This window comes from Ornithorhynchus anatinus, chromosome 16 (assembly GCF_004115215.2).
Source record: "Ornithorhynchus anatinus isolate Pmale09 chromosome 16, mOrnAna1.pri.v4, whole genome shotgun sequence".
NCBI classification, from domain to species: domain Eukaryota; kingdom Metazoa; phylum Chordata; class Mammalia; order Monotremata; family Ornithorhynchidae; genus Ornithorhynchus; species Ornithorhynchus anatinus.
In genome coordinates this window covers 22,279,163-22,302,866 of record NC_041743.1, presented here as the reverse complement: position 1 = coordinate 22,302,866, position 23,704 = coordinate 22,279,163, and the positions used below count along the sequence as shown (strand labels likewise).

The window sequence follows — 23,704 nt, the reverse complement described above, 5'->3', positions numbered from 1 at the left end:
CTTCAGTTAAGAGCATATAGTTACTGGTGTCTTTTAATTTCTACTTTTAATCACCACCAAATCCCTTCAATATCATCAACTATCATTAGCATTATACTGAATCCCCACTGGGTGGAGAGCCCTATATCGGCTTTTGCGAACATATGAGAGAAGTAAATTACATGATCCCAGATCTAAAGGAGTTCACGGTCTAATAAGGGAGAGAAGCAGATGTAAATTGCACACTGTAATAGCTGCAAGAGCCTGAGCACAGACACAAATAATGGCATCTGAGAGGGAGGGGTCTGGGATGGAGTTAGCAGAAAACCAGGAGGGGGTATTAAAGGTATTTGGAAAGTTCTGTCTCTAGAAAAGGAGCAACTAATGTGACGATGACTTTTCAGGATTAAACTGCTGAATAAACAAATTAAATTCAGTATTTACATCATTTATCCAGACTTGCCAGAAAAGTTCCAATGCCGTAAATCCACCTCCTTCAGACTATAGAGGGCAGCATAACCTAATACATTCAATTGTATTTATTGAGTGCTTACTATGTGCAGAGCACTGTACTAAGCGCTTGGAAGAGCACAGGACTAGGAGTCAGGAGACCTGGGTTCTAGTTCCGTCCCCTCCACTTGTCTGCTGCATGACTTTGGGTAAGTCATTTTACTTCTCTGTGCCTTAGTTTCCTTGATGGTAAAATGGGGATAAACCACCTGTTCTTCCTTTCTCTTAGACTGTGAGATTGGATGAGACATTCTCATTATCTTGTATCTACTTTATTGCTAAGCTTGGCACGTAGTCAGCACTTAATGTTATCATCATCATCATCACCTGTGCCTCACCCCCTCCCTGCAACCCCAGAAGTGGCTGGAGGGTGGGGCCCAGGCCTGGGATGCCACACCATAATGCTCAATAGAAAAGGATGTGTGTGGATGCAGTTATGGGCCAACCAGATTTGGCATTTCCATGGGGCCCAGCACAACCAGGGACAGGCAGGCTGAAGCACAGATACTAAATGGCAGAGGCAGGGAGCTCCTCCCGCTTCCAGGCAGAGTTGCCTCTCTGGAAGAATCCCTGAAGCTTCTGTTCTCCAGGGTGGCTTGCTCTGAGCCAGCTGTGATTTCGCTCTTGTCTGCTGGGGCCGCTGCCCTAATTTACCTTCGAGTGTCAGCTCCTTTGTAAACTTTAAAGAAATGGAAGCGGGCTCAGGCACTTGGCATACCTCACCTTTAAACAGTCATTGCCTCCTGACTAGTCATTTATTCATTTCTCTAGCTTAGGACCCTTGACTCACATCCTCGCTTTGGCCTGGGACTTCCTCCCCATTTCTATCCTACACACCACCACTCTTCTGATTTTCACACTTCTGTTAGATTTCTTAATAATAATAATAATAATAATGATGATGGCATTTGTTAAGTGCTTACTATGTGCCCAGCACTGTTCTAAGTGATGGGGAAGATACAAGGTAATCAAGCTGTCCCACGTGGGGCTCACAGTCTTAATCCCCATTTTACAGATGAGGTAACAGGCAAATGGAGAAGTTAAGTGGCTTGCCCAACATCACACAGCAGACAAGTGGTGGAGCTGGGATTAGAACACACATCCTCTCCCAAGCCTGTGCTCTTTCCACTAAGCCACGTGTTTCTAGCTATCTTCACACTTTCAAAATGCTCAGGGTGGACCAGTTAATAATCAAAAATGTGTCATTGAATAAGCACACGTGCCAATCAGTGTACTAAGTGCAGGGATAGATACTAGATAATCAGATTGGACACAATCTTTGTTTCACATGTTGGGCTCACAGGCTAAGTAGGAGGGAGGAGGAATATTGACTTTATTTTACAGAGGAGGAAATTGAAGCACAGAGAAGTCAGTTGACTTAGCCAAAGTAACACAGCAGTTAAGTGGCAGAGTTAGGATTAGAACTCAAGTCCTCTGACACCCAGGCCTGTGCTCTTTTCACTAGGCCAGAGTTCTTCTCCATTTGGGGCAGCAACCCTGACCTCTGTTCCTCCTGCCTGAGTGGAAGTGGACCACCAAGAAGTGGTAACCTGGCCATTCCAGCAGTTCTGGCCTATCTTGGTCATTTGGAAATGGATATCTACAGTTGGGCCAGACAGCCCCATCATACATCAGCCTCAGGATGAACCAGAACTGCCATGATGACAGTGGAGAAACAGTGTGGTCTAATGGGAAGAGCCCCAGCCCCAGAATCAGTGTTCTAATTCCAGCTCCATAACTTGTCTCCCAGATGATCTTAGTCAAGTTTTTTAGCTTATCTGGGCCTCTATTTCCTCACCTATAAAATGGGGATCAGATTCCTGCTCTCCCTCCTCACCAGACTGTGAGCCCCATGTCGGGCAGGGCCCGTGTCTGACCTGATTATATTCTATCTACTCAGGTTTTAGTTTACTGCTTGGTATATACTAAGTGTTTAACAAATACTACAATTATTTATTACTAGTTTTACAGTGGTGGCCTGCTGCCATACTCTTGACTGATTTAACACAGTTGTGGTTCATGGGTTTCTCTCTCTCCATTCCAACTAACTCTGGGACCCTAACATGTCCTTTCCAGGGTTTGGGGTGGCTGTTTCCAATGTCCTGACCTTCCCACTTGGTGCAGAACACCACCCTTGGTGAGGTGCTGGGCGGGTCAGGAACCTATACAAAGGTGGATTCTTTATTACTATTATCATCATTATGATTAATGTGTCCGTGGAAAGCAGGACAACTCCTTGTTTGACATCAGAGAGAATGAGTGTAGGGAAACTTTTCAGCTTGTGCTCTCCCAAGCGCTGACAGCACGGTATAAGAGCCTTAACTAATATTGTGCTGAGGGCCTGTTGCTTTAATGGGAAGACTAAAAGTTTACTCATCGAGAAGCAGCGTGGCTTAGTGGAAAGAGCATGGGCTTTGGAGTCAGGGCTCATGAGTTCGAATCCCAGCTCTGCCACTTGTCGGCTGTGTGACTGTGGGCAAGTCACTTAACTTCTCTTAACTTCTCTGTGCCTCAGTTCCCTCATCTGTAAAATGGGGATTAAGACTGTGAGCCCCACGTGGGACAACCTAATTCCCCTATGTCTACCCCAGCGCTTAGAACAGTGCTCGGCACATAGTAAGTGCTTAACAAATACCAACATTATTATTATTGATCCCTCTTTGCTCCTATGCCTCAAAATTAAATGGAAACAGGGATACTGTATATCTACAGGGCCTTGTGGATATTTTGCTGTTCGTTTAGCTCCCTGAAAAAAAATGTTTAAAATGCTTATTAGTCATGGTGGATGGAAATCCTTTGTCTAGGAGGCATGGATAGGGTTAATCAGGTGGTACGGAAACATTCCTAAGCTCCCCTCCCCCCTTTTTTTTCTGCTGGAGGACTGCTTCAGTTCATTGTTTTGGAAGTGGGGAATTTAATAGTGTGGGAATGTTTAATAGTGTGAGAAAGAAAAGGCCGGATATCATTTTACGCGAGTAAACAAGTACGGTAGTTCTTCCCTCTCTTCAGAGCACATTGTTTGTTAAAGCTGGGCTGAACTCTCCCCTGAACAAATGGGAAGGTTCCCACTCCGCAGTTTTCCAGATCACCCCGGCCCCCTCCTTGAATCATTTTGTACGCCTGGGTCTTCCCGGCCATGTGCAGGGGAGATTTCGGTGGAAAAAAACAGACCAGCCATGACTCAGAAAATCTTGGAAGAAAGTCGGCAAAACACTCCGGAGGAGAAGAATGAGAACCACGTGGCTCCCTAGTTGGCAAACACACTGACACACAAACCCTCTATTCCTATGGATCGTGTGTGTGTTCATTTGGTTAGAAGGAGTTGCACCCCGACTGGGAACTTCTGGAGTTTCGGTCCGTGGCATTGGTGTCCAAATGCAGCCGGGGATCGGACCCTGCCGGAGAGACTGTCTCAGGACTAGAGCAGGCCTTTTCCTCCGGGAGTCCCAGGGGAGGAGCCTCCCGCCAGACGGCTGCAGTTTTAAAGCCATTAGCCTTTTGTGTGTTTTCCACTCTCTCCAGCAGCCCCGACACTTGGGAGGGAGCAGAGTTCCCAAACAGAGCCCAGCGGAGCTTGTCCGCTGCTCCGGGAAGAGTTTTTTCCTCGCAGTGGGATCAGCAGGGACCAGGAGGCTTCCCTGTGGCTCTTTGACTTGGACGTCCCAATGGAAACGGTGGATGTTTAAGAAATTACTCCCCTAAAGGAATGTGGGCTGGATTTTTATGATTATTATGATCGCCTTCGGAGCGTGTGGCCTTTAAAGCCGGTGATGATCCCAAACTTCAACGCTGGGTATTATCGTTTCTTGATGTTGGTGAGTACACTGAACTGGAGACAGGGAAGTTGCATTAAGTAGATGGTGGTATTTGTTAAGCGCTTACTATGTGCAAAGCACTGTTCTAAGAGCTGGGGTATACAAGGTGATCAGGTTGTCCCACGTGGGGCTCACAGTTTTAATCCCCATTTGACAGATGAGGTAACTGAGGCACAGAAAAGTTAAGTGACTTGCCCAAAGTCACACAGCTGGCAAGTGGCGGAGCCGTGATTCGAACCCATGAACTCTTACTCTCAAGCCCAGGCTCTTTCCACTGTGCCACAGTGCTTCTCTAAGTATTAAGTAAATAGCCCCCCTGAAAATTTGGAAAAAGATAACCACTTGGACTTGGCGCGGTGGGTGGGGGGAGTAGGGGAAGAAAAACAAAATGCTGATTTTGTTTGGCCTGTAAACTAAGGTCACTTTATCTCTCCCAAGCAAGTGACACTTTTTTCAGCCTAAACTGAACTGAAAGTGTTAATTTAAGAGGAGCATGTTCAATGGAAATCTGTCTTTGCTCAGTGTTTTTCAGGGAGTCTTTCATCAGCTGCAGATTCCCCAGATTTAGTTACAATTAGCTGGAAAGGTTTACATTTTTACTAGAAGGGAATGAAGTCTCTCAGTAGCTCCGCCACCTTCAAAATATATTGTGTGCTGACAGCCGCTTGGTAGAGTTAACTCTAACATTTTCAAATGGATGGCCTGGGTGTTTGAAACTTTAAAATTAGGTAAATTCTTTTCCGAGGCAGTGGAGGACACTTGGTAACTTTGTGGGACAAAACAGCAATGTGATCTACTGTAGCTTTCTTGATAAAGTCAAACGCTGTCAGTGTTAATATCTGAACCTGTGAGTTGATAAGTTGATTTGAAACATTAATGAAAGTGATAAGTATCAACTGTTTTAATTTGCAAAAAAGAGTAAGGCCTTGGTTGGAGGAAAATTTGCTCCTATTCTGGATCTTCATTTTGTCGTTTTAACATCCTCATCTTCACTGGTTTTCATAAATTTTAGCTCTCATTTCTGTCCAGGATTTTATTCTCCATTAGGGATTAGAATTAGGATTGTTAGAATGAGAAATGATAACCCTAAAATGGCAAGTAGGGGACAAAAGACCATTTGTCAGGTTTTTCTTCTTCTTCTTTTATTTTTTTAATGGTATTTAAGCGCTTACTCTGTGCGAGGCTGGGGTAGATATAAGATAATCAGGTTGCACCCAGTGCATGTCCCACATGGGGCTCACAGTCTTATCCCCATTTTTCAGATGAGATAACAGAGGCACAGAGAAATTTAGTGACTTGTCCAAAATCACACAGCAGGCAAGTAGCAGAGTCAGAATTAGAACGCAGGTCCTCTGACTCCCAGACTGTCTCCACTGGGCCTTGCTGTTTCTGTTATTTATTAAAGGTTTACTGTGCTAAATGCTGGATCAGCTACAAATTGATCACATTGGATACAGTCCCTTCCCACATAAAACTCACACTCTAGGAGGTAATAATGATAATAATGTTGGTATTTGTTAAGCGCTTACTATGTGCAGAGCACTGTTCTAAGCGCTGGGGTAGATACAGGGGAATGTGGTTGTCCCACGTGAGGCTCACAGTCTTCATCCCCATTTTACAGATGAGGGAACTGAGGCCCAGAGAAGTGAAGTGACTTGCCCACAGTCACACAGCTGACAAGGGGCAGAGCTGGGATTCGAACCCATGACCTCTGACTCCCAAGCCCAGGCTCTTTCCACTGAGCCACGCTGTAGGCAGTGCAGGTTTCTCCTCCATTTTACAGGTGAGGAAACTGAGGTCCAGACAGGATAAATGATTTGCTTAAGGTCACACAGCAAGACAGTGAAAGGGCTGGGACTGAAAGTCTATGTCCTCTGGCTCTCAATCCCATGGTCTAACCACTAGGTCACACTGTCTTCCTCTTACTAATTTCTGGTTTCTACCATTTCCAAGACCCCCTCTGGGCATCTTGAGGGTCAGACACCACTTGTGGAAGACCCTTTCTCTGCCTGTCACTGGGTTCTTCTCTTTCATGTCTGGGGTGGGCGTGGGGTGGAGGGGGCCCTGCAGAAGGTTACAATATGTCACCCGCACTACCGGACCATTCAAGTGTGTTTACGCCTTGGGGCTTACTTACCTGATGTTTGCAGACTAAATTGAATTTTTCGCTATGTTAGCATGAAGAGAGGATTGCTATTTTGGTGGATCTCTAATCAAAATATTGATCCCTTGAGGCAATTAAAAATGTATGCATACTCTGTGTAGAAATTGTTCTGTTTGTAAGCCATCATTTTTGGCTTCGTTTTCTCCCTTTCCTCAATGCCATGATTTTCTTCCATCAGCTCAATAGGGATGAATATGAGGCCAAATTAATCAGCGGGTTTCCAAGGACTAATATCTACCACATGTTTGACCAGGGTCTGCTAGTCTGTCCTCTGACTATCCTCTTTTACTGTTGGAGAAGCTGAGGTTGCCAGCTGGAGTGAAGCCACTTACCCTAAGGCCTGCAAGAGAGTCACTGACCCAGGATTTGATCTCACAAGCCTAATGTGACCAGCAGCTTCCCCCTAATAATGGACTTAAACTTGACTTTGGGCAAGTTACTTAACTTCTGTGCCTCAGTATCCTCATCTATAAAATGGGGAGTAAATCATGCCCCCTCCTAGCAGTCAGACTCTGCAGGACAGGGAATGTGTCCAACCTGATTAACCTTGTATCTACCCCACATCTTAGAACTTGTTGGCACATAGTAAATGCTGGCACATAGTAAATGCTTAACAAATGCCATAAAAAAAGAATTGTGTCTTCTAACTCTTTAGTGCTCTCCCAAACAGTACGGTGCTCAACACATAGTAAGATGCTCCGTCAATACTACTGATTGATCATTCTACCCTCCCCAGCTTTTTGTTTAAAGTACTTTAAAATTGTTAATCTATTGCCACTGGGCCGAAAAGAATTAAACTCATAAAGTATTCATGGCATAATATCTTGTTTTTATATCATCACACTCATTTCTGCCTGAGAACTGAGGACCATTTTGCATATTTATAGTTTTATCTTCCCTGTGAAGTGGGGAGGGACAGATAACCCTATGCCGATTTTAAAGAAAGGGAAACTTGAGGAACAGAGCAGTGAAATGGCTTGCCCCAGATCACATTCAGCGCCTTCCACCCCAGTATGTGCTTTGCCCTCCCCCTCCTCCCCCCCCCCCCCACCATGTGTGTGCTTCCCCTAAGGCAGGCTATGTGTCCATATTTAGTTCTGTCTCATCGTGGAGACACTTAGAATCTTTTTCTGCAGATGGGGAAGTTTCAAGTCCTGGGAGAATTGATAGATTGGGAGATTTGCCTGAGGTTGGAGGACAAATTAAGGCAGATGTTGACAGAGATCAACTGTAAAGTACTCCCCTTCCCACCCCAGCCTTTTCTCCTAAACAGGAATCGTAGATTGCTCACACTCTATCTGCTCCTGAGAGACTCTGGTGAAGCCAGAATCAGTCCTTTCTATTTGTGGCCATAGTCCTGTGTTTATAATGCCAAGAAACATTTCCAGAGCAACTGATTATGACACAAAACATCCCGGGGATTATGAAATCTAATAGAGGAGTTGGTTGAAAAATAAAGTTTTCAGGGAAATACTCTTCCAAATAAAAAGTGCAGGAAGATAACTGCAGGTATGATTTGAAATCTAAAAATTATTGTTTTAAGTGGAAATTTTATTTTAATTACTGTATCAGGTAGATCTCTTTCCTTAAAGCACAGAGTGACATGGTTTTATGCTGTCTTCCATTTCAATGTATACTTCATTTTGATTTGATTTCACATAGGTGAACTGCAAATGAAAATGAATAGAGTATTAGACAGCCGATGATACCATGCTGTACCCTTGCCTTTTCCACTCAAGGCGGCCACTTTTTGAAAGATAACTTCAAGGAGTGTCCACTAGCCCTCAGACCCAACTCCACTTCTTGACAAGCAAATCAACTCCTAATAATTCAGGGGCTCATCATTTGTCAGTCAATTGTATTTATTGAGCACTTACTTTATGCAGAGCACTGTACTAAGTGCTTGGGGGAGTGTGATACAACAATAAACATTCAAACTCCTTGCCCACAATGAGCTTACAGTCTAGAACATTCTTTGTTTTTTCCTCCTTTTGCTGCCTGAGTTTCAGACTTTTGACTGCGCTTTCATTCATTCATTCAATAGTATTTTTTGAGCGCTTACTATGTGCAGAGCACTGTACTAAGCGCTTGGCATGAGCAAGTCGGCAACAGATAAACTCAATAAATACTCAAAAACTCTGCGCTCAATAAATGCTTCTAGACTGATGTAAAAGCAGATGAAATAGGTCCATTTTGCTGGTTGGCCAAGCTCTGATAAGGTTGTTGAGAAAGCGGGTGGTGGGATTTTACTTGTTTCCTTCCATCACAGAAAATGGGGATTTGGCAGAACCAGTCAATCAACCAGTCATATTTATTGAGCACTTACTGTGTGCAGAGCACTGTACTAAGCACTAGGGAGAATACAGTATAACAGAGTTGGTGTAGACGTGTTTCCTGCATACAGAGGAGTTTACAGTCTAGAACCAATAACGTTTGCTTTCAGGTCATGAAATCATCCAATTTGCCCAACTGCACACGAGGTAATCAAAATATGGGTTCTTCTGCTAAAATCTCCAATGCACAAATCATAGAATAATAATAATAATAGCGGCATTTGTTAAGCACTTACTATGTGCCAAGTACTGTTCTAAGCGCTGGGGTAGATACAAGATAATCAAGTTGTCCCATGTGGGGCTCACAGTCTTCATCCCCATTTGACAGATGAGGTAACTGAGGCACAGAGAAGTTAGCGGAGCCAGGATTAGAACGCATGACCTCTGACTCCCAAGCCCATGCTCTTTCCATTGGGCTATGCTGCTTCTCTGTCAAATATGTATAGCATGAAAGCCTCATGTGTTTTATGAGTGTTGCTTACCACTGAAGATGGGGAATCTCAAAGGTACCAACCAAGTTTCTGTCCACTTCGAGGATGGAAAAAGACAAGGTCATAGGGTTGGAAGAGTACAATCTTTGATTATTGGGGAGGAGGATGGGTCTGGAGGAGCCCCAATCTGTTGCCACCTTCCTGAAATTCATTAAAAAAAGAACTCAATGAAGTCTACTCTAGAAGTGTAACTACAGGGATAACTTGGCCATGTTGACCCAGATTACAGAGTGACTGGCTGGAAATTAGGAGGCTCAGGTATCGTCATGAGGCTCCCCAGGCCAGACTGACGTGGGTTTAGTAGGTCCATGTTTTGCTTTTCTGGGCAGTGGTAATGGCAATTGATAATGGCATTTGTGGTATTTGTTTAGCACTTACTATGTCCCAGGCACTGTTCAAAGTACTGGGGTGGATACTAGCAAATCGGGTTAGATGCAGTCCCTGTCCCACATGGGGCTCACAGTCTTATTCCCCACTTTGCAGATGAGGTAACTGAGGCCCATAGAAGTGAAGTGATTTGCCCAAAGTCACAGAGCAGACACATGGTTGATCCGGGATTAGAACCCAGTTGCTTCTGACTCCCAGGCCCATGCTCTGTCCACCAGATGATGCTGCTTCACTAGGCACTAGGTAGTGCTGTGTCTCCAGAGGTTGACTGGGCCCATGAGTATTTCTGACAATAATAATAATAATGATTATGGTATTAAGTGCTTACTATATGCCAAGCACTGTTCTAAGTGCTGGGGTAGATACAAGGTAATCAGATTGTCTTACGTGGGGCTCACAGTCTTAGTCCCCATTTTACAAATGAGGTAACTGAGGCACAGAGAAGTTAAGTGACTTGCCCAAAGTCACACAGCTGATAAGTGGAGGAGCCGGGATTAGAACCCATAACCTCAGACTTCAAAGCCCGTGCTCTTTCCACTAAGCCACACTGCTTCTCTATCTTTCCACAGAAAAGTCACTCAGAAATGCATTTGAATATGTGGATTCAACCAATCTGTTCATTTGTTCTTTTTTGTTCTTAAAAAAAGGTATTTGTTTATACTTTTCTGTTTTCATTCACTCATTCTATTATTTATTTAGCATTTACTGTGTGAAGAGCGCTTGGGAAAGTATAATACCACAATAACAGTGATATTCCTGAAAAGAGGTCCTCATCTCAGAAATAAAATACAAACTTGAGAGGAGTGGAGACCTCTTACGAGTCCCCCTGAAGGTGTGGACAGTTTAGCCGAGCCAGTTGGATCAGAGCCATTTCCCCACTGGCATTTGTGAGACGAGACTGAGACCCCCGATGGAATACCGGTTGAACTTTTCCTTCAAGCTAGTCTGAAAGTGTCTGGCCAAATGTTGCTGTATTGGACTTTCCAAGCGCTTAGTACAGTGTTCTAAACACAGTAAGCACTCAATAAATACAATTGAATGAATGAATGAATGTTATACCTCACATTTCCAATCGTGGGGTCTTTAAAGAAGATGCTTAGAGTCTTTCTCAGAGATCAGTCAATCAATCATTAGTATTAATTGAACATTTACTGGGTGTAGACTACTCTGTACGAAGCACTCAGGAGAGTACAGAGTTGGTAGATAAATTCCCTGCCCACAAGGAGCTTACAGTGTAAAGGGGCAGTCATTAATTATGAACAAATAAATTAATGATATGTACATAAGTGCTGTGGGGCTGAGGGTGGGGTGAATATTAAATGCTCAAAAAGTATTATTTAAGGAGCTTTTGGATTTTTCTTCTTTCTTCATCATTTTCCATCAAATTCAGACTGAGCCCATATCAGGAACTGCAAACGACTTACAAAGATGTGTGATGCGACACAGAACATCTCCATTTGTTTAATGGATTTGAACAGATATTTCCAGACTCAATAGTTGAAACTTCTCTACCTCACAGTAAACCAACAAACATTTCTCTTTAAAGAGCCCTGTGAAATAAATGCTAGTGCCTCAGGACAAGAGGAACCCTGTGAAATAAATGCTAGTGCCTCAGGCTGCAGGCTACACATTTGCTGAAGACAGTTTTTCCCCAGGAACATTCCAAGACCAAATATCAGGCTCACCCTTTGCTCATTTGACTAAACTTATAGTATGCTGCCTGCAGCTGTTAGGCAGCAGCTGGTGGCTAAACTCTGCATGATTTTTTTGATAGATGACTTCTAAGTATCTGATATTTTTGCAGTCCCACTACCCTGCCTAATGTGAGAGTAGTGGCATGAGCACGGGCTTGGGACTCAGAGGACCTGGGTTCTAATCCTGGCAGTGCCACATTCCTGCTCTGAGGCCTTAGGCAAGTCACTTAACTTCTCTGTGCCTCAGCTCATTTGTAAAATGTTCTGCCTTCTACTTAGACTGTGAGCCCTATATGTGAAACAGGGATTGTGTCTAACCTGTTTATCTTGAGTCTTTCCCAGCACTTAAAACAGTGATTGACACATAATTAGCACTTGATAAATACCACAATTATTATTGTTATGTGAATGCCTTCAGTTGGACCACTAGGAATGGAAAACAGTTTACTTTTTTCAGGCATCAAATACAAGTAAACAGGGCTTGTGCCATGAGGAATATGGATACCTTTTCCCCTCAAATGTTATGCAAAAATTTCTTTGTTTAGCATGCTTAAATTATCCCAAATGTTTCTGATATCTTATTAACAGTAATAATAATAACAACGATGGTATTTGTTAAGTGCTTACTTTGTGCCAAGCACTGTACTAAGCACTGGGGTAGATACAAGGTAATCAGGTTATGCAACGTGGGGCTCATAGTCTTAATCCCCATTTTACAGATGAAGTAACAGAGGCACAGAGAAGTTAAGTGATTTGCCCAAAGTCACACATCTGATAAATGGCAGCATCCTCGACCTCTGACTACGAAGCCCTTGCTCTTTCTACTAAGCCATGATGCTTCTCTGTTTATCTTAGAAGAGTAGATTGGGATTTTTCTCATAAGTATGAGATTAGTCTTCTCCCTTCTCCCCACTAGCTTGTAAACTCCTCGAGGGCAGGGATTGCGTCTGCTTACTCTAGAAGTATTCTCCCAAGCATTCTGCACTCAGTAAGCACTAAATAAATACCACGGATTGGTCATTGGGGAAGGGAGGTGTTGGCCCACAGAGTCTGGGATTCTCCTGGAGGAGATCAGTATGGTCCTGGGGTAAAGTATTCATGTAAAAAATATCTGTTCGAGCAACATTATGCCTAGATGGTTCCTAATCAATAGCTAATCATTGCTATTATTCTATCTTCTTTTCCAGTTGTCCTGTAGCAGTGGATGCCACTCAGTTGGCTTCTGCAGATTTAGATAACCGGTCCTCAGATGCTCCTCCTCTTTGCGGTGACACTGTTGTCCAGAACTCCTCGGGGCTGATCACTCCTGGGTAAGTCAGGTTCTTATTTATTGAGTTCTTACTGTGTGCAGAGCACTTGGAAAAGTACACTACAGCAATAAAGAGAGACAATAGCCCATACTGAGCTCACAGATTTGATTAGGTAGTGGATATTTTTTAAATGGTACTTGTTAAGTGCCTATTATATATCAGGCACTGTTCTAAGCATTGATGTAGATACAAGTTAATCAGGCCGATTCAATCCATGGCCCACATGGGGCTCACAATCAAATAGGAGGGAGAATAGGTATTGACTCCTTATTTTGCAGTAGAGGAAATTGAGGAACGGAGAAGTGAAGTGATTTGCCCAAGGTCACACAGCAGTAAGATGGTGAAGGTTGAATTAGAACCCAGGTGCCTGGCTCCCAGGTCCATGTTTTATTCATTCATTCATTCATTCAATCGTATTTATTGAGTGCTTACTGTGTGCAAAGCACTAAACCAAGCTCTTGGAAAGTACAGTTTGGCAGCAGATAGAGACAATCCCTACCCAACATCGGCTCACAGTCTAGAAGGGGGAGACAAACAACAAAACAAAGCAAGTAGACAGGCATCAATACAGTCAAAATAGATAAATAGAATCATAGATATATACACATCATTAATAAAAAGAGTAATAAATATATACAAATATACACAAGAGCTGTGGGGAGGGGAAAAGGTTAGAGCAGAGGGAGGGAGTAGGGGTGATGGGGAGGGGAGGAGGAGCAGAGGAGAAGGGGGAGCTCAGTCAGGGAAGGTCTCCTGGAGGTGGTGAACTTTCAGTAGGGCTTTGAAGAGGGCAAGAGAGCTAGTTTGGTGGATGTGAGGAGAGCGGTCATTCCAGGCCAGAGATAGGGGTCGACGACGGACAGGCGAGACCGAGGCACACTGAGGAGGTTAGCGGCAGAGGAGCAGAGTGTGCGGGCTGAGCTGTAGAAGGAGAAGGGGGAGGTGAGGTAGGAGGGGGCAAGGTGATGGAGAGCTTTGAAGCCAATAGTGAGGAATTTTTGCTTCATGTGAAGGTTGACAGGTAACCACTGGAGATTTTTGAGGAGGGGAGTGACATGCCCAGAGCATTTCTGTAGAAAGATAATCCGGGCAGCAGAGGGAAGTATGGAGTGAAGTGAGGAGAGACAGGTGAATGTGAGAACAGAAAGGATGCTGATGCAGTAATCCAGTTGGGGTATGATGAGAGATTGTACCAACAAGGTAGCGGTTTAAATGGAGAGGAAAGGGCGGATCTTGGCGATGTTGTGAAGGTGAGACCGGCAGGTTTTGGTGACGGATTGGATGCGTGGAGTGAATGTGACAGCGGAGTCGAGGATGACACTAAGGTTGCAGGCTTGTGAGACGGGAAGGATGGTAGTGCCGTCCACAGTGATGGGAAAGTCCGGGAGAGGACAGGGTTTGGGAGGGAAGTTAAGGAGCTCAGTCTTAGACATGTTGAGTTTTAGGTGGCAGGCGGACATCCAAGTGGAGATGTCCTTAAAGCAGGAGGAGTTACAAGTAGGCCACACTACTTCCTTTTCCTGAGCTACCTTAGCTCACTGTGATTTTTCTTTCAATTTTCAATCCTCCAAAATCTATTGTCTCCCACATACACTGCTTTAGAGACATGATCATGTCCCAAACCCCAGGCTCAACTGAACAAGGTCCTAGCCCTGCCTGGCTGAAGCAGAGCCCCAGTCATTCAATAGTATTTATTGATCACTTACTATGTGCAGAGCACTGTACTAACTGCTTGGAATGCAATTCAGCAGCAGATAGAGACAATCCCTGCCCATTGACGGGTTTACTGCCTTACAATAAGTGGCTCATGAGTCCATTGGCTCAAACCAGGAGTAGCCTAGGTCTCACACTGAGAGGAGTGGGAAAAAAGATCCTACTTTGCATGCTCAGGTGAGAAGCAGTGTGGCCTAGGGGAAAGAGCTTGGTCCAAGAGTCAGAGGACCTGGGTTCTAATCCCAGTTTCGTCACTTGCCTGGTGTGTGACCTTGGGCAAGTTACTTAGCTTTCTTCTACCTCAGTTTCCTCATCTGTAAAATGGGGATTCAATTCCTGTTCTCCCTCCTACTTAGGATGTGAGCACCGTGTGGGACAGGGACAGTGTATCTTCCCCAGTGCTTAGTACAGTGCTCTGCACATAGTAAGCACTCAATAAATACTATTGAATGAATAGCGCTTAATAAATACTATTTTCATTATTAGTTGTAGGTTTTTGGCAGTTACATTTTCAGCTCACTGAGGTGAGCTCCGCATGTCGGAAACCCTGACTCATGAGGATCAGCTCCCTCCAGAAACAAAGTCTGCACCATTTCCAATTCAGCCTTGTCAGGATGTGCAGTGGTCTTCCTTAGCCCAGAAGAGTCTGAAAAAAGGGTGGAGAGGGCATTGGAGGGAGAATCTGAACCTCCCTGAAATGTCCAATTTGACTTGGTGCCAGTTTTATTACAACTCCTAGGACCCCTCAGGGGGCCCTGTATAAGACTATAAATTGTTGTCATAAAAAAAAATCAATGAAGCTCTAAGCACTCATTTTGCAGGTGATTTGCTTAATGCTAAAGAATGGACCAAGTCACTTCATTGCAGGAAACAAAAATAATCACAACAATCCAGAGAACACTATCATTATTCTGAATGCTTTTTTTTATATCATTCAGAAATGGTGAAACTATTGAGTTCAAGTCTTTCCCCATTTTAGAGGGCATGGGAGTCTAACTCTGCATGATTGCATGGGACGGCTATCCTGAACCCAGAAAACCCCATTATGTACTCCTAGTACATGACACCTTTGCCTCACGCAAAGGTCTTCCTCGTGAGTACTGTGGAAGGAGAATCTACCTCAGGGATTACTAAAAGGGAAACTATTAGTTAATAATGGAGACTTGGACCATTCTCAAAACATTCAGAAGACTCCTGGCAAAATCTGTGCTGCCGCATCTGTGGATAGCCTTGCTTCTCTTCCTAGTGATACTGTGGTATTGACTAAGTGCTTATTATGTGCTGAACACTGAGCTGAGACCTGGAGTAGATACAGGATGATCAGGCTAGATACAGTCCCTTTTCCACATGGGGCTCACAGTCTAAGGGAGGGAGGAAAGGGAGGGAGAACACTTATTTACAGATGGCAGAGCTGAGGCACAGAGCAGTAAAGTGTCTTGCCCAAATTCTCACAGCAGACAAGTTGCAGAGCTGCTACTAGAATCCATGTCTCCTGACTTGAAGCCTGGAGCTTTTCCACTAGCCTTGCATTCCCTCACCCATTGGTCACGTGTCTGTCCACTCAGAAAAGAGCGGCTTCTCCAATGTGAGGGTGAAACACGGCTGTAGCCAAATGACCCTTCAATAAATCAATTTCCAGAATTATAGTTGCCTTTTCATTAGAAAGTTTTAATTCCCCTTGAATGGAAAAACAGATTAATAGAATGTTTGCCCACAGCCAATCTCCAACGAAGCCCCGATGGAATTACATTGGTTGAAGTGGTTTGTAAACACTTACTCACTAATCTGTTAGACCTGCCCACATGTTTGGAAATGACAAAAGCATTAAATAACCGAGTTCCAGGTTCACCAAGCATTCTTAAGAGTTTCTACATATTCAGAATGGTAAGGCAATATTGAGGAAGTGCTTTCTATGTGCTGAGCGTGGAGCTAAGCCCTGGAGTAGACACAGGGTGATCAGGGACAAATAGGTATCAAACTGGGGCAAAGGGAGAGGGTGGATTTCACAAGATCCTAGATCCCAGCTGTGCATTTTAGGGTCAAGTATTTTTTAATGTTGAAAAACAGAAATGGGAATGCTCCTGACTCACATTTATAGAGGAATCATGGCTGACAATCTCTGCTGGCTCTGGGTCAGATTCAATCAGTCAATCCATCAGTCAGTAGTATTTATTGAGCACTTACTGTGTGCAGAGCACTGAAGTGAGCACTTGGGAGACTACAAAACAATAGAGTAAGTAGACACAATCCCTGTCCACAAGGAGCTTACAAAAGACAGTCGAACCACAAGGTAAGACACAAAAGTTGGAAAGAAGCAAATAATCCCCAGGCCCCCACCCTGGTTGCCCCAAACAGCAAAGCCAATTCTAGGAGGAATATTTGTTTTACTAAAATACAAAAGCAGAAAAGGTTTCAAGAAGTTATTTAGTTGGGTCAAAATTGAGTGAACACTATTAATTGTTGGGAAATACACAGTTTGTTTTGTCCTTTTTTCACTCTTAAGAGGTCTTAAGTCTTTTTCTGCTTTTATCTATAGCAAGCGTTTAGTACCATGCTCTGCAATTAATAATCATGATTGATTATTGAAGGAAATATAGGTTAGATTGAAGATCAAAGGAAGAAAATTAGTAAAAGTCAGTGGATGAAAAAGAAAAATTGGTGTTTAGGACTAATATATTTGAGACTTCATGTAAAATTTGCTTCACGTTGTGAGTTTGAGTGAGCGCACCCTGTTTTGGGTTTTTGAGTCTTGGCCTCTGTTTTGGTTCTTAGAGCACCATTGGCAATGAGAGTGAAAATGGAGTGAATCCAAAGTTCTGTGTGGAAGGGTAAGCACCAAGGGGTGTTGCTTCCTTACAGAGTAGAGGAGAGGAGAGAATATGCCTGCTCCACCCAGAAAAGGCATTTCCCAAGTAAACACAGGCCAGTAGCATAAATGTTGTCCTTGTAGCAGAGGAACTGAGTAAGACAATGCTCTCTTCCAGAGGGGAAGTACAAAAATCTCAATATGCTGCTCCCTTAAGGAGGACGGCCAACTACCTGTTCCTTGGTTAGTCACTTTCAAGAATAATTGCTAATAAAGTATTAGCTAGCAATCTCAAATGTTCCCAGGAAATTCCCCAGAATAACAGCATGAAAAATCCAAGTTCTTCCACTTTATGCATTTTCTTTTTTCTATTTAACTGCAATGAAATAGATTGAACAGCCATTTTCCATTTCCTCCTCCTCCTCCTGCCAGGTCCTCCTTAACAACTTTCAAATGTTGCCAAGCATAAGATTCTGAATAGAATATATTTCTCTGATTGTAACTTCTGATCTGAAGTCTTGATCAGTAGTTGACTCTAAGCAGTCTGGAGATTGCTGCCATGTTCACAGAACTTTGCCAAAAAGCACATGCAAAGAACATCCTGTAGATTACAGTATTTAATGACTCTTTACCCAAACCCAGACTGCTGAAGCTTGCATCTCTTTGAAGCCTAGCTGATTTCTGATTTAATTTTTATGTGTTTGCTCATTACTGGACCTGATTCCGAGACTCAGATGATTTTGTTATTCTGTTTTCTTAAACTGATTTTCTCAGGCCAATAAATCTTTGGTACTCTCTCACACAGTATGGCTCTCCAATCACACACATACACAGATGCGCAAACACACACTTCATATAAACCCCTGGAGTTTTGTTTAGCAACTGGAACTTGATTAGTTTACCTAGGAATTTTCCTGTCCCTGCTTTGTAGAATTTTGAATCATTTATCCCCGATAGCTCTGATTTTTTTTTTAAATTTCTCAAATACAATTACATTGCTGTGCCCCTTGCACTAGGAGCACCCTCTAATTGAAGGCAAGTCTAGTTTGCTTTTCCAGACCCCGTTAGATAATAAAATCCCAGATGTTTTAGGGCCCTGCCATGAATGGGGACAGCAGTATATTTGAAAAGAGGCAAAGAGGGCAAGCCCAGGGGAACTGCAGGAAAACTGAGGGAGTTTCCCTCTGTGATAGTAACATTTTCCAAACCATCTTTCCTCTCTGAAGTTCCTGGGCTGACTCTCTCCTCAGCCTTTCCGCTGTTCATTGAGAAGATCTGCTGGCCGGATGTTGATTTGTCAGAAACTCCTGGCGCCTGGGAAGACATTTCTGATAACTGACCGGCATCCTGGTTGCAAAGTAGAGTGGATGGCAGATTGCAAAGAACTGTATTGCCTCATTTAGCAAATCGTCTTTAAACTTGGTGGATGTTTTGGGCCCTAATGGTTGCCCTGTTGCAGACCTGGGCGGTCTTTGAAGGCAAAGCCCAAAAACAACAGTGAAGAGGAAAGATTCTATGTTCTAATTATCCTCCAGATGGGGATGCTTAATAGGAGAGAAGGCAATACCACTCCATCTGTACAGTCAAGAAATGATACCTTCTGTTTGCCCCTTGTGGGGACCATTATCTCCTGCTTGACAATAGTATGATGCTTGGCATTGAGGTTGCTGAGTGGTGTGTTCTCTGATGTAGATTTAACTGGGCAAGTCCAGCCTGTAAATACAATTAACTCTTACTTTACCAGGAGATCAGCCAAGATGCAAGAGCCAAGGTTAGTGCAGGCAAAGAGGACAACAGTTGCAAAAAGTGTAGAATGATAGCCGAGCTAGTGCTGTTTCCAGAGTTACCCCCAAAATGATCTTAGGCCACTTTTCTCCAAAGGTAACCTGACAGTTTAGATTTGGGATTTGGGACTCTAGCTGATGCTAGTTCATTCATTCATTCAGTCATATTTTTTAAGTGCTTACTATGTGTACTAAGTACTTGAAAAAGTTCAGTACAACAATAAACAGTGGCATTCCCTGCCCACAATGAGCTCACAGGCTAGAGTAGGGTAGAGCAGATATCAATACCCAATAAATAAAATTACAAATATATATACATAAGTGCTATGGGGCTGGGGCAGGGGGAGGGGGAGAACAAAGGGAGCAAGTCAGGGAGGGGGTAGGAGACGAGGAAAAGTGGGGCTTAGTCTGGGAAGGCCTCTTGGAGGAGATGTTCCTTCAATAAGGCTTTGAAGCAGGGGAGAGTAATTGTCTTTCGATTTGAGGTGGGAGGGCGTTCCAGGCCAGAGGCAGGGCGTGGGCCAGGGGTTGGTGAGACAGGTGAGATCGAGGCATGGTGAGAAGGTTAGCACTAGAGGAACAAAGTATGCGGTCTGGGTTGTAGAAGGCGGTCTGGGTTGTAGAAGGAGAGACAAAGTGAGGTAGGAGGGGGCAAGGTGATGGAGTGGTTTAAAGCCAATGGCAAGAAGTTTTTGTTTGATATGGAGGTGGATAGACAACCACTGAGATTTTTGAGGAGGGGGGTGACATGTCCTGAACATTTTTGTAGAAAGATGAACTGAGCAGCAGAGTGAAGTAAAGATTGGAGTGGGGATAGATAAGAGGTTGGGAGGTCAGCAAGGAGGCTGATGCACTAACCTAGCGGGATAGGATAACATGGTAGCAGTTTGGACGGAGAGGAAAAAGGGCGGATTTTAGTGACATAGTGAAGGTGAGTCCAACAAGGTTTGGTGACAGATTGAATATGTGGGTTGAATGAAAGAGAGGAGTCTAGGGTAATGCCAAGGTTATGGGCTTGGGAAACAGGAAGGATGGTGTCATATACAGCAATGGGAAAGTCAGGGGGAGGACAGGGTTTGGGTGGCAAGATAAGGAGCTCTGTTTAGGACATGTTAAGCTTGAGGTGATGGGAGGACATCCAAGTAGAGATGTCTTGAAGGCAGGAGAGATGCGATCCTGGAGAGAGATCTGGGGAGGACATGTAGATTTGGGTATCATCTGCATGGAGATGGTAGTTGAAGTAATGGAAGGGAATGATTTCACCAAGGGAGTGAGTGTAAATGGAAAATAGAAGGGGACCCAGAACTGAACCTTGAGGGACCCCCACAGTTAGGGGCTGGGAGGAAGAGGAGGGGCCTGTGAAGGAATCGGAGAATGAATGGTCAGTGAGATGATAGGAGAACCAGGAGAGGACATAGCCAGTGAAACCAAGGTTGGATAACGTTTCCAGAAGAATTCATTCATTCAATAGTATTTATTGAGTGCTTACTATGTACTATTTATTGAGCACTGTACTAAGCGCTTGGAATGAACAAGTCGGCAACAGATAGAGACAGTCCCTGCCGTTTGACAGGCTTACAGTCTAATCAGGGGAGACAGACAGACAAGAACAATGGCAATAAATAGAGTCAAGGGGAAGAATATCTCATAAAACAATGGCAACTAAATAGAATCAAGGCGATGTACATTTCATTAACAAAATTAACAAAATAAATAGGGTAAGGAAAATATATACAGTTGAGCAGACGAGTACAGTGCTGAGGGGATGGCAAGGGATAGGGGGAGGAGCAGAGGGAAATGGGGGGAAAAGAGGGTTAAGCTGCGGAGAGGTGAAGGGGGGGCTGTAGAGGGAGTAGAGGGAGAAGGGGAGCTCAGTCTGGGAAGGCCTCTTGGAGGAGGTGAGCTTTAAGAAGGGTTTTGAAGATGGGAAGAGAATTAGTTCTCTTGCCCCTTCCTACCTCTCCTCCCTTCTCTCTTTCTACCGCCCACCCCGCACGCTCCGCTCCTCTGCCGCCCACCTCCTCACCGTCCCTCGGTCTCGCCTATCCCGCCGTCGACCCCTGGGTCACGTCCTCCCGCGGTCCTGGAACGCCCTCCCTCCTCACCTCCGCCAAACTGATTCTCTTTCCCTCTTCAAAACCTTACTTAAAAATCACCTCCTCCAAGAGGCCTTCCCAGATTGAGCTCCTCTTCCCCCTCTACTCCCTCTGCCATCCCCCCTTTACCTCTCCGCAGCTAAAGCCTCATTTTCCCCTTTTCCCTCTGCTCCTCCACCTCTCCCTTCCCATCCCCACAGCACTGTACTCGTCCGCTCAACTGTATATATTTTCGTTACCCTATTTATTTTGTTAATGAATTGTACATCGCCTCGATTCTATTTAGTTGCCATTGTTTTTACGAGATGTTCTTCCCCTTGACGCTGTTTAGTGCCATTGTTCTCGTCTGTCCGTCTCCCCCGATTAGACTGTAAGCCCGTCAAACGGCAGGGACTGTCTCTATCTGTTGCCGACCTGTTCATCCCAAGCGCTTAGTACAGTGCTCTGCACATAGTAAGCGCTCAATAAATACTATTGAATGAATGAATGAATGAATTAGTTTGGCGGAGGTGAGGAGGGAGGGCGTTCCAGGACCGCGGGAGGACGTGGCCCAGGGGTCGACGGCGGGATAGGCGAGACCAAGGGACGGTGAGGAGGTGGGCGGCAGAGGAGCGGAGCGTGCGGGGTGGGCAGTAGATAGAGAGAAGGGAGGAGAGGTAGGAAGGGGCAAGGTGATGGAGAGCCTTGAAGCCTAGATTAAGAAGTTTTTGTTTTGTGCGGAGGTTGATAGGCAACAACTGGAGGTTTTTAAGAAGGGGAGTGACATGCCCAGAGCATTTCTGCAGGAAGATGAGCCGGGCAGCGGAAAAAAGAATAGACTGGAGCGGGGAGAGAGAGGATGAAGGGAGATCAGAGAGAAGGCTGACACAGTAATCTAGCCGGGATATTACTAGAGCCTGTAGCAGTAAGGTAACCGTTTGGGTGGAGAGGAAAGGGTGGTTCTTGGAGATATTATAAAGGTGAGACCGGCAGGTTTTGGTGACGGATTGGATGTGTGGGGTGAACGAGAGAGACAAGTCAAAGATGACACCGAGTTTGCGGGCCTGAGAGATGGGAAGGATGGTCGTGTCATCCACGGTGATAGGGAAGTCTGGGAGAGGACCGGGTTTGGGAGGGAAGATGAAGAGCTCAGTCTTACTCATGTTGAGTTTTAGGTGGCAGGCCGACATCCAGGTGGAGACATCCTGGAGGCAGGAGGAGATGCGAGCCTGAAGGGAGGGGGAGAGGACAGGGGCGGAGTTGTAGATCTGCGTGTCATCTGCGTAGAGATGGTAGTCAAAGCCGTGAGAGCGAATGAGTTCACCAAGGGAGTGAATGTAAATGGAGAACAGAAGAGGGCCAAGAACTGACCCTTGAGGAACTCCAACAGTTAAAGGATGGGAGGGGGAGGAGGCGCCAGCGAAGGAGACCGAGAAGGACCGGCCAGAGAGATAAGAGGAGAACCAGGAGAGGACGGAGTCCGTGAAGCCAAGGTGAGATAAGGTATGGAGGAGGAGGGGATGGTCAACAGTGTCAAAGGCAGCAGAGAGGTCAAGGAGGATTAGAATGGAGTAGGAGCCATTGGATTTGGCAAGAAGGAGGTCACGGGTGACCTTAGAGAGAGCACTCTTGGTAGAGTGGAGGGGATGGAAGCCAGATTGGAGGGGGTCCAGGAGAGAATGGGAGTTAAGGAATTCTAAGCAGCGATTGTAGACGACTCGTTCTAGGATTTTGGAAAGGAAGGGTAGAAGGGAGATAGGGCGATAACTGGAGGGGGAAGTGAGGTTGAGAGCGGGTTTTTTTAGGATGGGGGAGACGTGGGCATGTTTGAAGGCAGAGGGGAAGGAGCCATTGGAGATTGAGTGGTTAAAAATAGAAGTTAAGGAAGGGAGGAGGGCAGGGGCGATGGTTTTAATAAGGTGAGAGGGGATGGAGTCCGAGGCGCAGGTGGAGGGGATGGCACTTGCGAGGAGGGAGGAGATCTCCTCTGAGGATACTGCAGGGAAGGATGGAAAAGTAGGGGAGAGGGTTGGTGGGGGGGAGGGAGAGGCGGAGGGGTGACTTTGGGGAGCTCAGACATGATTGTGTTGATTTTTGTGATGAAATAGATGGCCAGTTCATTGGGGGTGAGAGATGGGGGAGGAGGAGGAACAGGGGGCCTAAGGAGAGAGTTAAAGGTCCGGAACAATTGGCGGGGGTGACGGGCATGGGTGTCGATGAGGGAGGAGAAGAAGTTTTGCCTGGCGGAGGAGAGGGCAGAGTTAAGGCAGGAAAGGATAAATTTTAAGTGTGTGAGGTCGGCTTGGTGCTTGGAGTTTCACCAGGAGCGCTCAGCAGCTCGAGCATAGGAGCGTAGGAGGCGGACGGAGGAGGTGATCCAGGGCTGTGGGTTAGTGGAGCGAGAGCGGCGGAAGGAAAGGGGGGCGAGAGAGTTGAGATGAGTAGAGAGGGTGGAGTTGAGAGCGGAGACCTGATCATCGAGAGTGGGAAGTGAGGACAGGGCGGCAAGGTGAGGAGAGATGCTTTTGGAAAGACGGATGGGATCAAGAGAGCGGAGGTCTCTGTGGGGCAGAAGCGAAGGTTTGCAGGGGGAGGGAGTGTGAGAGATGAGGCAGGTGAGAAGGTTATGGTCAGAGAGAGGGA

The 23,704-nt window shown here is 45.1% G+C and overlaps 1 protein-coding gene across 7 annotated transcripts in view; it reads left to right on the top strand.

The window, feature by feature from the left end:
* LOC100084468 (transforming acidic coiled-coil-containing protein 2) overlaps nucleotides 1-23,704 on the top strand; it is a 298,341-nt gene that overhangs the window by 113,312 nt on the left and 161,325 nt on the right. For all 7 annotated transcript variants that reach the window (XM_029080506.2, XM_029080510.2, XM_029080508.2 and 4 more), the window contains exon 8: nucleotides 12,561-12,683. In XM_029080506.2, the coding sequence (XP_028936339.1) occupies nucleotides 12,561-12,683 (123 nt within the window). The remainder of the gene's footprint in view (nucleotides 1-12,560; nucleotides 12,684-23,704) is intronic.